A 17,328-nucleotide genomic window follows, 5' to 3' on the forward strand; every position below is an offset into this window, starting at 1 on the left:
TAATCACAGTATAGTTTTTTCACGCGCTGAAGCATGCTAATATATAAAAGGTGCAAAGAGTGATTCACGCAAACACAAAACACCATCATGGTAACACACAACACTTATTACATAATGCAATAAACATTCATTAAACAACAGATGATGTAACATAAAACCCAAATGTACATAACTGATAACAAAAACTATTAAGAAACATGATTATCTAAACATTCAAATGTGGAGTGTTTTACAGTTTTTGACTATTATATGTTCATTTGTTCTTTTTTACTTCTAAAAATGACTGTTAACCTATTAACAAATGTTTTTTCCAAACAAATGTTTAACTTTTTTATAATATTTTAGTTAAGTCACGTTCAATTTAATGTGCAGCATTGCAATAAAGTGTTTTATTACCCAGCAGCAATGCTACACTGATGTAGAAATGTCAATGTAATCCATGATTGACTTCCTCTAAAGGCCAGGGCCACAAATTACAACTTGGATCATAAGATTTTTTTTTTTAGGCCTACTTAAGACAATATTTGTAGTATTTACAAGTGCAAGTCTTTATTATCCGAGTGTTTTTATTATCTAGCTAAGTCTTACTAGTCCTTTAATGGTTGTCCTATTTAATTAAGCTCACAGAGAATACTCTGTTATTTATCGGGTTTACAACTGTGACCGGGCGATACCCAAAGATCACACTTGATTCCAACTACGCCACCGGGGGATTTTATACCCACGGAAATAATATTATATAGCAACACAAATTCGTTACCAGTAGGTGGGTGAGTAGAGACACAGGCAAAGAATTACAAAGATGATTTATTAAAAGTGCTTTATTGAAGTGTAGTTAAAAGTTAAAAATGGTTACATTATCTCACAAGGGCTCAATATTCACAGGTCACAAAAACAACAAACAAAAGACACGTTACAAAAACTACAATATACAGGGTTCCGACACATTTTCCAATTCAAAATTCCATACTTTTCCAGACTCAAATTTCCAGACCTTCCAAACAATTTTCTGCCATTCGTAAGCTTCTGTCTCTTTTTCTATGTTTTCTCTGCTTCATGTTTGTAGTCGGGGTCTTACAGTCTTTTAGTGATTTTTAAATTAGTGCTTGATTGTTAGTGCTACGTTGTCGTAGGGGGGTCTGGGGGAATCGTCCCCCAGGAGAATATTTTTGTAATTTTAACATGTAAACAAAGCATTCTGGTGCAATCTGTTAAGAACATAAATGGAAAAAAACAACATTTGCTTCAAGTAAAAACAAAAAATAATAAATATTGGCAGTAGGGCAGGGCATTGACACAAATTTCACAACTGAATGCGATTTTGATTCAGAAGCTCGCAATTTGATTTGATTCAGTATTAATTCAGGTACAGTACATGGCAAATTTCATCAAAGAAAAAAAATCTCTCTCAACTAATGCTGTAAACTATACAGGGAATCACAGCTGGTACATCATTATAATATTAGGTTAAAATTGATTTGCAAGCTACTCACATATAGGCTAAATTACACACAAGGAAGTTTTTATAAATTTTTAATGACAGTTATTGACAGAGTAGCCTCTACTCTTTTTTTTTTTTTTTTTTTAGGCCTAAACATTTAAATAGTGACTGTCATGATTTATACATTCAATACTGAAGCACACGTTATGTACAAATACCAGTGTTGGGGAGTTAACTGTGTAAACAACGGCTCCACCATAATAAGAATAGCAACGTATAGTGAGACAATTACGATTTTAAATAGAATTTCTAAAATACTGATACAAATACTCTAATATTTACATTATTATTGCATATTTTTGTCCCGTTTTGAGCATGAATCCTGCATTTATATGTAGAAATCACTTCTGAAACTGCAGAATGCAATAGGTGGTTGGTAGCATGAAAAAAACTTATATTAAAATTCTGAATGTATTATATATAAAGCGTGCAAAGAGAGTCAGTGTGAGATATAGGCTACATTTGAGTATTGTATCTTTTGATATAGTTTACAAAATAAACTATATCAAGTTACTATATTGATAGTAACTTGTAGTGTAGCTAACTACTTTTTCAAAAGGGTAGCTTGACTGTAGTTTAACTACTTTAATTTAGGAGTAGCTTGTAGCTTGTCAAACTACAGTTTCAGAGTAGCTTCCCCAACACTGAAAAATACAATGAATATGCAATAGCCTATAGTGCATATATTTAGCAAAATGCTTCTCTCGAAGTTCATTTTTTAGCTGACAGATGGTTCACGAGTGCTATATCGATCTATCACGCTACAGAGCACCAAGAAAGATCTCGACTCACTCCAGTCTATGGGAAAGTAGCCTATTTCTGATTCTTGTGAGAATCCTGAGACACACACATTCACCCCGAAAAAAAAAAAACTCTTTGGATGTAAACAAATCATATAAATTATGTATTTTGATTCAAAAGGGCTAATTTTGCTGTAAAGTGACTAGTTTGCAGGTATGATAAATTAGAAAACTGAATGGAGCCAATAGTCTGGAAACAAAAATTTTTTTCCATACTTTTCCAGATCTGGAAATTACTCAAATCAAATTCCATGCTTTTCCAAATCGCGTAGGAACCCTGAATATACATAAAATAAAGAAGTTTAAAGGAGGGAGATGGTCTGCCGTAACCCTTAATTGTCACACCACACTTAATAAACCACATGCTTGACGCATGTGCACTCACTCAACGGTGAGCGATAATCCGGCCCGCAGTCACACACACACACGTCCGTTTTTGTGAATTGTGGGGACATTCCATAGGCGTAATGGTTTTTATACTGTACAAACTGTATTTACACTACCCCTACCCCTAAACCTAACCGGTGGATATTGTGGTTGTTGTTGTTGTTGTTTCTTTTCAGACTGTGAAACAACAAATTTAAAGCTGACGGGCTGTATGTGGCCCTCGGGCTGCCTGTTGAGCACCCCTGCTCTAAAGAAATTTGACATCTGGACATACAGTAGATGGACGCAACATTTTGAGTGTACTAGAAAAAGTAGTGAAATTCAGAAAACAAACATATAAACAAGACGGGCGACAGAGATTGTTGAATGAGAAAAGAACAGTACATTTTCACAGCATGTCTAGTACTAGTAATATAATACATCAAATAAACCCCTAGCCCATAAATATGCACATTGTTAATGATTTACAGCAAAAAAAAAAAAAATTAAACTTGCTGTCAGCTTGACTTGGTTTTGAGGTAGACGGCTACAGGCAACCAAAGAGGAGATAAATGAGAAGCGGTAGTGCAGAAATCCAACAAACTGTAGTCATACTCGAACCACCTTCAGGGGAGATCATAAGTATATTAATCTATGTTATTAAAAACCTTACTACAGATTACAAAATAAATATTACAAAAATTAAATGATATTCTGAAACTTTGTAATTGTCTACTTACTGGTAATTTGTTCTTCCTCCAGGGATATTTCCTGTAAGTGAGCTTCTGTAAAATATATTAAAAATCATACATTTAGTTTATTAAAGAATATCATTTAGAATAATATACATGTTGCATGTTGATATATTTGTGGTTAAATTTACACAACATGAGAATATGGTTGTCAGTCCAGTGTTAAGAGAGCTAAATGTGTTATTTACCAGCTGGCTGTAATAAAAAAATGTAAACAATACCTGAGATGTTCTATGGTTTAGCGTGCTATGATTTAATGTATTTGAAACGCATGAATAACCCAGGCTATGGGTCACGGACCCCACTTTGAGAACCGCTGCCCTAATGGTTATTTTTAGGTTATTATTTTGCAACTATAAAACAACGTTCTCAGAACGTTGCAGGGTGGTTATTTCGCAGGTCGCAGATGATTTTGTGTAATGCTAGAGCCCTGAAATTCATTTAATACAGCATTTACTAAAATATAGAAATTAGGTAAATCAAATTGAGTTTTGAATGATAATATTAAGCCAGGGTTTAAGCATAGTGATAACAGAAATAATACATTTTTTATTAGTTTTACTGTATGCCTCTGATCTTCATGCTCACGGAATTTAAAAAATGAAGTTTGTTTTACTGGCTGACTTGCTCATTCGTTTATCAACCTCTTGATTGAATGATTACTTATAACTAATATAAATATGATTTAAGAGATTTGACATGCCTAACTTAAGAGAACTTGATCTTAATTGAGTTTAGTGGTAAGCAATGAATGTAGCCTACAGTCATTTTTCTTTAAAAAAATCTTTAAAAGTATTTTTCTTTTAAGTCTGAACAAATTTCATATTTTAAAAACCATAGATTTTGTTGAAGTTATTGTTATTTGGTGCTGAAGATATGTACAATGTGGGTACCTGGTAATCTTACATATTAACAAATGAACAAACTGAATCTTATATTTTAATCTTACATATGATGGCTGATTGGCTCAGATGATTTTTATGAAAAACAATTGATAAAAACAAGATATGCTTTATTACTGATTATAGGCGTCAATACAGATCCATTTTCCATGCCGCTTATAGCCTGCAGGCAAATATTACAGTGACAAAATTTCAGCAATTTAACTAAACAGTCGACGAGATGCCAGAACGTTGCTATGGTTTCCAAGCTGTCAATCACAGTCTCGAGACCGAGTTGTGTTCCGTACACACATGTAATGATAATTTAGGAGATTCACTCCCACATTTAAATTTGATTGTCACTCTTGAAACCTACAGTGTGTACGTGGCCTGTGTGAGTTTCTCTTCTATTGAACACCAAAGATATTTTAAAGAATTTCAGTAACCAGACAGTGTGACACTGACTTCCACAGTATAGGGAAAAAATAAATAAAAAAATACTACAGAAATCAGTGGCTACCAATAACTGTCTGGTTACTGACATTATTTAAAATATCTTTTGTGTTTAACAGAAGAAAAACTCATACAGTGTCTGAGGGCAAGTAAATGATGGCAGAGTTTTCATTTTTGGGTAACCTATCCCTTCAATAACAATAATAACAACGATGATAATGGTAATAATAATAATAATAATAGTAATTAGATTATTTTCACCAGTTTGTTCTGCCTGTTTTTTTAACGAAATAATGCATACAGTTTCATGGCCGATAAAAATATTTATGAACGGTAAATTTGCAGGCAGGGCTGCACAATTCTTGCTAAAATGTGAATCACGATTTTCTCCGTGGGAATTGAGATCATAATTCTCTCACACGATTCTCATTTTTTTCAATCAAAACATTTATTGCAAAAAAAAAGTGCTGTCTATACAGGATGGTTATAAAGTGCTGTACTTAAAAGTAACAAAAAAACAGTCTATTTTCCTTATTTTATTGATTTATTTATTTCGGCTGGTAATTTTATGAGTGGCTCCCTTGTCCTACATGACTAACTTATACTGTATTTTGTGGTGAAGCCTGTTGGTGTTACCTTACACAGTGTCCAAACGAAACGAGATATGAATGTAGTTTAATATGAATATGAATACATTTAATATGAATGTAGTATATAATTTAACAGTGGGAATGACGGATACATTCATACAGTGTTTGCGTGTGTCTCGACATTTACAAATACAGACACAATAAGCTCATGGAGCGAACTTGTCAATCAATATTTATGGATGAAGCTGAGAAAACTCTGACCAATAAGAGGACATTGTACTCGCATGTGACTTCCATAAACATATATGTGATAGCGAACCAAACCGAGAACAAAATGGAACATTGTAACAAATTTAGTCCCTGTTTCGGAACAAAACAAACAATCCATAGGTGTGAAAACACCCTTAATCAGAGTTTTTGTGACACACGATGATACTATTTTAGGAAACGGTTTCTGTTTTTCTGTGATGTCGCGGCTGGAACACCACAAAGTATGGCAATGATGATCTCAGGTAATGTTTATGTGCTTAATGTTAAAAGCATCTAATGTGAGTTTGAATATCATTCTGTGTGTCTTTTACAGCCGTACTGAAAGCAACAATGAACAGTTTACCTCAGCTCTTCAAAATGCATCAAGTGAATCACATTTATGTATGAATCAAGATCGTGTTCGATCGAGTTTTAGGCCCTGCCTGTATATACAGGATCATTTGAGAGATGTCACAGACCCTAACTGTGTTAATGATGCCTGTATGTGTAATCAATCTTATTTTCTTTTACCTGTGATTATCACAGTGACAAGTGTTACTCCTCCTTCGTTCAGGACTCGGTATGTTCCAGCGTCGCTTGATGTGAAGTTATTTATGGTTAGGAAACCATTTTTGTCGGTTAGACGGTTGACATCTTGTTCTCTCCTCCACATCTCCGTCCAGCCTGTGGCTGAATAATGCTCAACTCTCTCAGCCTCTTGTGGGAGTTCATCAAACATAAGCTCTTTGCCTTTCCATCCTGATATATAACCTGGAAAAAAAAATATAATAATAATAATAATAAACATTCACTGGTAGCATATGAAACCAACAAATCAAATAAAACCCAAATTTAAATTTTAATCAGTTTTGACCTTACATATGATATGGACATCGTAGCTGTTGGAACTGGAAACACCATTGTCATAAAGGTGTAAAATGTAGCGCCCAGCATCAGTGGTCCTCAGTTTTTGTAGAGTTAAGTTACAGTTACCACTCTTCTGCACCCGGCCGTGGTATTCACGATTCTGACTGATGCCATAAGCGATTTTGGAGCCATATGTAAGGCGAACGGATACATTCTCTCTGGTGTTTGAACATGGAAAGGTAACAGTGCCATCCTTTTGTCCTTGCAGAGTTAAAGCAGCAGCACCTAAAAATAAAAACAGCGTTGAATCACTATAGAATATTGAATGATGTATTTATTAATCTTATTGGTGTCACCATTCCAATTTACAAATAATGTTTCTTTGTTACACATACTCACCAGGCAAACACAACAGCAGAAATGTCAAGAGGCACCTGATTAAAAGACGAAAATAGTGTGGTTATTTGTTACTCAAATCTCACTTAAAGTAAAGAATATTGTAAAGAACTTTTTTTTTTTTTTTTTAAACTGACCACAATTTGACTAAACTCAACTGTTTTACTGAATTTGTAAAAATGTATTATGTTTCACACATATGAGATGAAGCTGCACACAAACATTGGAAATTGTGTCTACCATCAGTGCACAGTATATAGATTTGAAAAAAAAAGTGTATTAACATTAATAACCTTTGAGTTTTCACCAGTTTGCAGTTTGCAGACACACAGGATATGATCATAGAGAGAGTTGAGAGGTTGGATTTGTTCTGACTGCAGGAACGTTTTCTCTTTTTGGCTTTTCTTGCATCATAACTGACTTGGTGCGCCATCTCTGTTCTTCTGCTCCAACCCTCCAGTCTGTGAATACACAATAATATATACATAAAATTAATAATAATAATAATAATAATAATAAACAGTAATATGAAGTAGTAAACAAATGTCACACAACAATGCAAATCAAATCATATAAGCATTAGAAATTCCCATCTTTGTCATTAAGGGTGTTCTTATAATAACGCTTTTTTCATAATAATTTGTATTTAAATAGTATCTTCTTGTAGTATTCCTGTGGGCACTAAATGCTCCGACACACCAAACCGATATTAAAAGGTGCCCTAGAACTTTTTAAAAAAAGATGTAATATAAGTCTAAGGTGTCTCCTGAATGTGTCTGTGAAGTTTCAGCTCAAAATACCCCATAGATTTTTTTTAATTCATTTTTTTAACTGCCTATTTTGGGGCATCATTAAATATGCGCCGATTCAGGGCTACTGGCCCTTTAATTCTCGTGCTCCACGCCCACAGAGCTCGCGCTTGCCTTGAACAGTGCATAAACAAAGTTCACACAGCTAATATAACCCTCAAAATGGATCTTTACAAAGTGTTCGTCATGCATGCGGCAGATTATGTGAGTATTGTATACTGTTATATTGTTTACATTTGGTTCTGAATGAATCTGAGGCTGTGCTCCGTGGCTAACGGCTAATGCTACACTGTTGGAGAGATTTATAAAGAATGAAGTTGTGTTTATGAATTATACAGACTGCAAGTGTTTAAAAATGAAAATAGCGACGGCTCTTGTCTCTGTGAATACAGTAAGAAACGATGGTAACTTTAACCATATTTAACAGTACATTAGCAACATGCTAACGAAACATTTAGAAAGACAATTTTCAAATATCACTAAAAATATCATGATTTCATGGATCATGTCAGTTATTATTGCTCCATCTGCCATTTTTCACTATTGTTCTTGCTTGCTTACCTAGTCTGATGATTCAGCTGTGCAGATCCAGACGTTAATACTGGCTTGTCTAATGCCTTGATCATGAGCTGGCATATGCAAATATTGGGGGCGTACATATTAATGATCCCGACTGTTACGTAACAGTCGGTGTTATGTTGAGATTCGCCTGTTCTTCGGAGGTCTTTTAAACAAATGAGATTTATATAAGAAGGAGGAAAAAATGGAGTTTGAGACTCACTGTATGTCATTTCCATGTACTGAACTCTTGTTATTTGACTATGCCGAGGTAAATTCAATTTTTCATTCGAGGGCACCTTTAAAGATCCAGCAGCGACACAAGGCAGCTGTGTCATTGCTTCATATTTTTTGCACCTGGGCTAAAAAGTTGTGAGAGGGAGGAGTAAAATCTTGCCTGCCATTGCACCTGGCACCATACACTTACTTGATGATCCCTTAAATGCATGCATGACCTGACACTACTAAATGCATTGCCCTTGTGATTCGCCACCATTAAATGCTCTGGCCTCACAACCCGCCACCATTATCCGGTCACCTGTCGCCAATACATGTGCCCGTCATGTGACCACTGTTGCAGAAGTTGTTGCACTTCTAGGTCGATTTGCTTACACCCTTCTGTCCAGTTCATCCCAAAACAACTCAATATGGTTCAAGTCTGGAGACTGTGCTGCCCATTCCATGATTTGAAGCCTACCATCTTATTCTATTTTTCTAAGATAGTTCTGAGGTATGATTTGGGTCATTATCCTGCTGTAACCCCTGACCAACTAGGCTTATACCAGAGGTTACTGCATGATGCTGCAAAATCCTATGGTTGTAATTTTGGTTCAGTGTGCCACTTAATGAATTTCTTACTGCCATATATGACCTGTACCTCGAAGTCTTCTCTTCACAGATGAAACTGAGACTTGCTTACTTCGAACAGTGTTGCTAACCCAGTAAGCAATTTTTAAAAGATAACTAATATGGGGTGTTGAAATTAATCATTCCTACAATGCATCACAATGCGGACGTGGACGATTCTGCATCAGTGCAATAATAGAGCGTAAGCAATTATAGCCTACTGACATTTATCTAACGTCATCCGCTGCATATGCGTTTCCCACGCAAGCATAAAATGGCGGAGGCAAAACAAACGCGAGTAATAAAAAAAAAAATGCACCCACTATTTGAACATTTACAGCATGTGTGTGCATGCAAGTGTGTGACAGCGTTACTGTAACTTAAAGGTGCCCTAGAATTAAAAACTGAATTTATCTTGGCATAGTTGAATAACAAGAGTTCAGTACATGGAAATGACATACAGTGAGTCTCAAACTCCATTGTTTCCTCCTTCTTATATAAATCTCATTTGTTTAAAAGACCTCCGAAGAACAGGCGAATCTCAACATAACACCGACTGTTACGTAACAGTCGGGATCATTAATATGTACGCCCCCAATATTTGCATATGCCAGCCCATGTTCAAGGCATTAGACAAGCCAGTTTTAACGTCTGGATCTGTGCACAGCTGAATCATCAGATTAGGTAAGCAAGCAAGAACAACAGCGAAAAAATGGCAGATGGAGCAATAATAACTGACATGATCCATGATATCATGATATTTTTAGTGATATTTGTCTTTCTAAATGTTTCGTTAGCATGTTGCTAATGTACTGTTAAATGTGGTTAAAGTTACCATCGTTTCTTACTGTATTCACGGAGACAAGAGCCGTCGCTATTTTCATTTTTAAACACTTGCAGTCTGTATAATTCATTAACAACTTCATTCTTTATAAATCTCTCCAACAGTGTGTAATGTTAGCTTTAGCCACGGAGCACCATCAAACTCATTCAGAATCAAATGTAAACATCGAAAAAAAATACTATACTCACATGACCCAAAGCATGCATGCCGCATACATGACAAACATCTTGTAAAGATCCATTTGAGGGTTATATTAGCTGTAAATGCACTGTAATATAGAGTCGCAAGCTCAATGGGCAGGGAGCACGAGATTTAAAGGGCCAGCAGCCCTGAATCGGCGCATAGTTAATGATGCCCCAAAATAGGCAGTTAAAAAAATTAATTTAAAAAAAATCTATGGGGTATTTTGAGCTGAAACTTCACAGACACATTCAGGGGACACCTTAGACTTATATTACATCTTGTAAAAAACGTTCGATGGCACCTTTAAATGTGCAGTAAGTGGTATTTGAACTACACTGTTGGACATTGTTGATATTTGAAATCAGCCCAAACAAACACACCCCTCTCTTCATTACTCCTCCAAAACTCAGAGCCGGTCTCGAATCCCAGCAGCCCAATCACTGCTGGCATGCGAGGCTACATTCAGGAAGTGTACTTTCTTGGAGCAGATAAAATAAAAAGGGAGTTTACATATCTGATGTAGCCATGTGCAGTAACGCTGAAAATTGAGGATGCATCGTGGAATCCATTAGAAGACATGATAATCGTAATTTAATTGAAATTGTGATACCAGTGACGATTCACACCCTTAGTCTAATAGCCATCCAAACACAGCCCAGCCCTTAGTCTAGGCTAAAACGAGGCAAAATTTGGGCTGTCAGTGAAAATTTAATAGACTAAACAACTTGTAATCACTGTTGACTTTGCTTACATGGTGTAATAAATCATTGTATATTAGGGGTGGGAATCTTTAGGCACCTCACGTTTCAATTCCAGGAGTCACAGTCCAATTCCAAAACGATTCTTGATCCACCTTTTTTCTTATTAATATTATTGATATTTAATTACATATGTAATTATAAGTGCTTTTTAAAATAATTACACATTTAAAAATGTAATTAAAACAATGGCATGTTAAGAATTTCTAATATATAAACTAATGTAGCTTCAAAATATAAAAGTTAGTAAATAATAAAGAGGAACAAAAAACATTACACGCTATTCTGTCCCTGCTGCAAGTAACGTTAGGTTGTACCTCGACAAATAGTTAAACAGGATGAGGAGAAAAAAAAACACTTTCAGTGTTCTACTACACTACACTTACAACATTGTTTTTTGTGAAACTGAAAGCAAACTATACATTAAGCATAAAGCATGGGTAAAAGTAACTTTTGAGAGAGAAAACATGATTTAGCACTAATACAAGAAAGAGAGAGAACAATCTTCGTTAAATACAGCAAATATTTGTGAATACTATGAAATACTTTTTTTAACATAGATGAGATTAAACAAGTAAACTTACAGACGATAGCCTCTCTGGCAATAAATAAGAATACAGCTTTTATCAGAGAGACATCTGCTGCAACATCTGACTACTCTTGTAGTCTCTACTCTAAGATGGCTGCCGTGACCTTTAAGTAAAGTCACGTGATGCATCTTAACCACTGAAATAAATCCAAAATCAAACGACTACTTAAATAGTGAGAACACAAGCAATAAACAGAGCTTTCAATATTTAAGAGTATGCTATCAGAACATTTTCCTTTCAAGAGCAGTGGGTGATTTTTGAACAGGTGGTACATGTTTAGACCTTACAAGCTGTAATTACATATATATGTGAATTATATATATATATATATATATAAATAAATAAATAAATAGTTTTTACAGGCCGACAGCGCATAGGATGGGTTTTTATTGCTAGCACGATTACACTATGGTTATAATAATATTAATAATAATAATAATAAATATTTAAAAAAATGGCCGGCCCAGTCGGCGCGGTCCCGAGATGGGCCGACAGCCCCGCCCCCTTTAGTTACTTTGTGTTGCTATGTATGTCCAACAAGCCGTGGCGCTCTCACGCCACACATCAGCTCTGTCAGAGCGAAAAATACATTGTAGCAAAGAGGACACTGACAATGCGTCGACAGACAAGAGAAATTTAAACAATAAATACTGTTTTGCTCTTTAATGTGTCTCGACAGATTGCTGTAGTGCCTCAGTTCAAGCAGCCTGTGGCACTACACACCATTTTTAAAATTCAAGTCCACAACGTTAATCTACTGCTTTGTTATTCATAAATCTGGATATGGTGTTATGATTGGTTAGATCACCTGTCAATCAAAGTCAGTCAAAATCAAGTACGTCATCAAAGAGAGAGCGCAACACAAGCAAACTTTCAGTAAAAGTTAGGAAAAAAAGGAAAGGCAGTGCAGAAAATGTTCGAGGAGGCAAAAAAGGCTCTTAAGTCCGACGCTGCCAAATGCCTAAAATGAACCAAACTCTTTTCAAAGGGTTTAAATTCGGCAGCTGCAGTGGAGGACAGTGCTGTAGAGAAACAGGAAACACAGCTAGCTCAAGTAATTTTCATGCACTTCACGCTACTTTTTTTTGTTTGTTTTTTTGTATTAAACAGTTGTAAACGTAGCATACAACCCCCGTAATATTTTAAAATGTCATTGCTTTGTGATAATTGGTTACGTGTTAGCTAGCCTGTTACTAAATTACATGACTGATATATCAGCAGATAAGGTGGGATTTAGGGTAAACAGACTGCTGTACACTACTTGCAGTATTGTCAAAATCAAGTCAAAAACGTATAGCAACCCAGGTGAAAAAAAGTACACTTCCATTGAAAGTCCCGAATTTACATAGGAAAAGCCTTTGAAAAGTGGCGAGAACTCCGGCGGCAGAAGGGCTTCCAATCCGACATTTAGGTGGCTCTTTTTTTGCTGGACAGGTGAGTTAAACCATTTTTTGTTATTCTAAACGGACGTTCATGTTCACCTAACCAACACAAGGATATAAACACAAATAAGGACTGTTTTCACCCACTGTTTTTATGAATTCGTTTATAGCCTTTTGACAACTTTGACTGTTTCAGGAAGTACGGAGGGGAGGGGGAGGAGGAGGAGGAGGAGAGAGGGTCTAGCTAGCCTCTGTTTCGAACGTCAACAGGAAGTACTCGCTTAGAGCGCCTTTAAAGGGGTAGTTCACCCAAAAATGAAAATAATGTCATTTATTACTCACCCTCATGCCGTTCCACACCTGTAAGACCTTTGTTAATCTTCAGAACACAAATTAAGATATTTTTGTTGAAATCCGATGGCTCAGTGAGGCCTGAGCAATGACATTTCCTCTCTCAAGATCCATTAATGTACTAAAAACATATTTAAATCAGTTCATGTGAGTACAGTGGTTCAATATTAATATTATAAAGCCACGAGAATATTTTTGGTGCGCCAAAAAAACCAAAATAACGACTTATATAGTGATGGCCGATTTCAAAACACTGCTTCAGGAAGCTTTGGACCATAAATGAATCAGTGTGTCGAATCAGCGGTTTCGGAGTGCCAAAGTCACGTGATTTCAGCAGTTGGCGGATTTGACACGCGATCCGAATCATGATTCGACACACTGATTCATTTATGATCTGAAGCTTCATGAAGCAGTGTTTTGAAATCGGCCATCACTATATAAGTCGTTATTTTGTTTTTTTGGCACACCAAAAATATTCTCGTCGCTTTATAATATTAATATTCCTCCCTATGTAGGCCTCACGGAGCCATCGGATTTCAACTAAAATATCTTAATTTGTGTTCTGAAGATTAACGAAGGTCTTAGAGGTGTGGAACGGCATGAGGGTGAGTAATAAATGACAGAATTTTCATTTTTGGGTGAACTAACCCTTTAATAGATTGTTCTTAATTTTGTACTTCCATAGTATTTTGTTTTTTCTATAAAATTCTTCTTTAGTACTTAAGATAATGTTAAAAATATCTAAGTGTACTCAACTGTGCTATTCTGAGACACCATTAATTAGAACTAAAATATGCTTTTAATATACTATCTCTGTATTTGTAGTGTTATGGGTTCAAGTGTACTACAAGTGGTAACTAATGGTGTCTCAGAATAGCACAGATGAGTACATTAAGATGTTCTTAACATTATCTTAAGAAAGTACTAAAGAAGAATTTTTAGTATATTGAAGTACAAAATCAGTGTGTGAAAATAGAGCACTTTAAATACATTATAGAAGTATACTTATTTCACCTGGAAATGCACGTGTCCGTGGGTGTGGTAAAGTGGGCTGGTAATCAGGAGGATTTAATGCAAGTTTGAATAAATACATCAAGTTGACAGACACCATTTAACTACTGTGACTCTAATTGGAAAAACTAATTGGAGTAGAAATAATTTTAAAGTTAGTAGGCCTATTATAACTTTATTTTTTTATAAAAAAAAATGTCCTTATGTAATCGTAAGTTAATTTTAAAGCTGCTGTCCGCGATTTTTGGCCCTCTAACGGTTAATAAACAGAACTGCACGCGTCTTGCGGAGGAACATTGTAGCCGGAGCTACTTTTCTCCGTGTATGTCATTGGCGAGTCACGCAGTTACTGTGATACTCTGCGGCGAGACCTACCAGTCCGGTCTGAAATAGTCCGAATATAAACACTTATTATAAGTGTACCATAATGATTCAGGATAAGACAAAAACACGGTTTGGAAAATTGATTCATGTTGTATATTCTCATTATATCATTTTTGTAAATTTTTAACACAAAAAAGTTGTGGACTGCAGCTTTAACCTTAGCCTACATATTACTGTAGTACAAGCTGATTCCCATGTATATTAAACAGCATTAGTAACATTTGCCATGTACTCTACCTGATATATGTTTGCCATGTACTCTACCATATATATAGTATATCCAAAATAACTGATATCAAATTGAATTGCAAGCTTGTGAATCGAAATGATGACCGACCGGCAGGAAATAGTTTAAAACAGAAAACAAAAGTCCAAACAGGGTGATATTGTTGTGACATAATGATCTTCCATTATTGTTAATAATAATAAGCTGCAACACGACCCTGCAAATTACGTGAGCTTATTTCGTTTATTAGATCAAACTGAAAAAGCCCATATATTTAACGTTAGGCTACTCACCCCGCGTATAAATCAGGACAAGTGATTGATTAAAACACCAGGTGTAAACGTGTATGCTCTCCTCCTCTAGTACCCGGCGAAAACAGTTCCGACTGCGGCGTTCAAATATGACGAAACGCAGAAATTTAGCAGAAACCAGAAATCTGCGGAGAATGAAGGGCGACCCCCTCCATTCAAAATATAAAGGTTAACAAGTTTTACTCTTTCGTTTGGTTGATATCGCGTTTTATATTTTTGAATCTTTAACTGACATTTTGTTATATTTTGTAATTGTTGTTCAAGCATTAATTATAATAATAATATAAAAAAACGCTAAAACGGAAGCGGGCGGTGTTTTTTACTGTAACTTACGCTACGTGACTTGGATTTACTGGCAAGGCTGCCTCCTACGTTGAGTCAAAAGTCCCTTAAGGGGAACAACAATCAAGAATACCAAGAAACTCTTTTTGAGTGCATAAAACAAGACTTATATGTGGTGTGGGCATTACTCACCATTACATCCCATGACCGCCAGGCTCCCGTTCCCCTACGGAGCCCCACAATCCAGTTTATTCTCTTCACCTTTGCTGCAAAACATTTTTTTATTCATATCCCCATATATTCGACCAATTTGTCCAGTACTTTTTAGAGACAGCAGGTCGTTTTTGACGCAATCTGTTTCTGCATTTAATGATGCCAAATCCTTCATTCTGGTCTTTACTTTTCGTTTCCCTTTCGCCTCCTGCATTAACTGAAATTTCCTCCGTATAATTCCCAATAATCCTCTACCGATCCACTCATTATCCTGTTCTGTGTGGAGTTTATTATCTTTCTGTTTTTCTTTTATGCAAACCCTGCTAACGCTCCCAGATTTGCACTCAGCACTCTTCCACGGGGTTTCTCGGTTGTGGTTGAAAAGGATCCTCTTTTAAGTCTGGGATAGGCATGCATTGTCACTTTCCCGCCGGAACGCGCTCTCTCAGCTGGACTGAGTGGCAAAAGAACCTGCAGCGTGACTGGATTTAATGGTGGAAACTGAGAAAACGCGAGTAAAACTAACGAATTACTCTAAAGGTTGGACTTTAAAGTGTTCCTTATGACATGTCAGATAATCCTAATCCATGGATATTGACATGCAGCCAGGAGTCGTGTTTCCTGACATTTATATGTGCCTGATTTGACGACGGGGAAATACATATAGCAGATCTGCCTGTAAATATTTTATATAACTACAATATCGGTAGGTTTAAATCCGAGTAATCACTTTTTCTCAATGTTATATCGTCATATTGTCGACAAAAAAGTCAGTGTTTATTTAAAAACACCCAATTATGCAGAATATGAGTTGTCAACTCAATATATAATAATACAATATATACGGTATGATTTTACCTCAAAATCCAGCAATTTGACACAAAACGATAACTGCAAATCCATGTTTCTCTGCTGGAGTCCAGTTGTTTCTGTGAATTGATTAATTTGCTTCTTTTTTCTGTAGCTTTCGGCAGTCTTTAAATATATAGGTTTTGTGTCAAAGCTATTTGTACAGTCAGTCACAAAGCTCTTTCCCGTTTTGGATGTGTTTTGTGTGTTTTTCGCTGCATTCACGCTGAAAACCAATGCTGCCGCTCAGTCTTTTGCCACTCAGTCTTAATGGTGACGTTACGTGCATACCCTCTGATTTTATGGCGGGTCGCAACCAACTTGTTCAGTTGCATACCACCACCTACTGTACCGGGGTGTGCAACATCAGGGTTTCATGCACTTAGCATAGTTATAATCATATCTTATCTTGCAAGATCCTCCTTTCTGCATTATATTTTTTGCACCTCATAATGATTTGCTCCACATTTTCTGGAACATTACAGTCATCACAATTGTCTGATATGCATTTTCCCATTAAAAACAGGGTTGATTTTAAACCAGTATGTCAAAGTCTTAATCTTGATATAATCACTTCTTCTTTTCTGCATCTCCCTTTAGAAACCTTAACATTAATCAATTTCTGAATATTATAATTAGTCTATATAGTTTTTTGTTATGTCCCACTTTGCCTAAATTACATTATTTGCTAACTGCATTCTTTAAATTGTAATATACATGCATTCTCTGTAAAGCTGCTTTGAAATGATATGTACGGTGGCCCAGTAGTGCACAACACAACGAAATTAAAAAAGCAAACATAAGTTCACAACACAACGAAATCAATCCACAACACAACGGAATAAAGCCACAACACAACGGAATAAAGCCACAACA

At 35.9% G+C, this 17,328-nt stretch overlaps 1 protein-coding gene across 4 annotated transcripts; it reads right to left on the reverse strand.

Moving 5' to 3' along the window:
- Positions 1-803: 803 nt before the first annotated feature.
- Positions 804-16,106, reverse strand: LOC125275955. Of its 4 annotated transcripts, none has more exons than XM_048203319.1 (7): positions 15,583-16,106; positions 7,149-7,316; positions 6,859-6,893; positions 6,472-6,744; positions 6,124-6,363; positions 3,408-3,452; positions 804-3,291 (listed from the first exon to the last, which is right to left on the reverse strand). In XM_048203319.1, the coding sequence occupies exons 2-7, from the start codon at positions 7,286-7,288 to the stop codon at positions 3,215-3,217; spliced, it is 810 nt and encodes a 269-aa protein (XP_048059276.1). In that variant the 5' UTR covers positions 7,289-7,316; positions 15,583-16,106; the 3' UTR covers positions 804-3,214. The 4 variants fall into 4 exon arrangements, with proteins under 4 accessions (XP_048059276.1, XP_048059277.1, XP_048059275.1 ...); XM_048203320.1 differs by lacking the exon at positions 15,583-16,106 and adding an exon at positions 15,442-15,487; XM_048203318.1 differs by lacking the exon at positions 15,583-16,106 and adding an exon at positions 15,091-15,435.
- Positions 16,107-17,328: the final 1,222 nt, after the last annotated feature.

Source organism: Megalobrama amblycephala, linkage group LG9, assembly GCF_018812025.1.
Source record: "Megalobrama amblycephala isolate DHTTF-2021 linkage group LG9, ASM1881202v1, whole genome shotgun sequence".
Lineage (NCBI taxonomy): Eukaryota > Metazoa > Chordata > Actinopteri > Cypriniformes > Xenocyprididae > Megalobrama > Megalobrama amblycephala.

What these genes read in the sequence shown, in the direction of transcription:
- LOC125275955 (XM_048203317.1), bottom strand. Translation starts at nt 11,571, where the DNA reads ATGCATCACGTGACTTTACTTAAAGGTCACGGCAGCCATCTTAGAGTA. An exon ending in AAACTGGTGAAAACTCAAAG is followed by an intron (nt 6,894 to 7,148) that starts GTTATTAATGTT and finishes TCTTTTAATCAG; the next exon opens with GTGCCTCTTGACATTTCTGC. An exon ending in TGTCACTGTGATAATCACAG is followed by an intron (nt 3,453 to 6,123) that starts GTAAAAGAAAAT and finishes TATATTTTACAG; the next exon opens with AAGCTCACTTACAGGAAATA.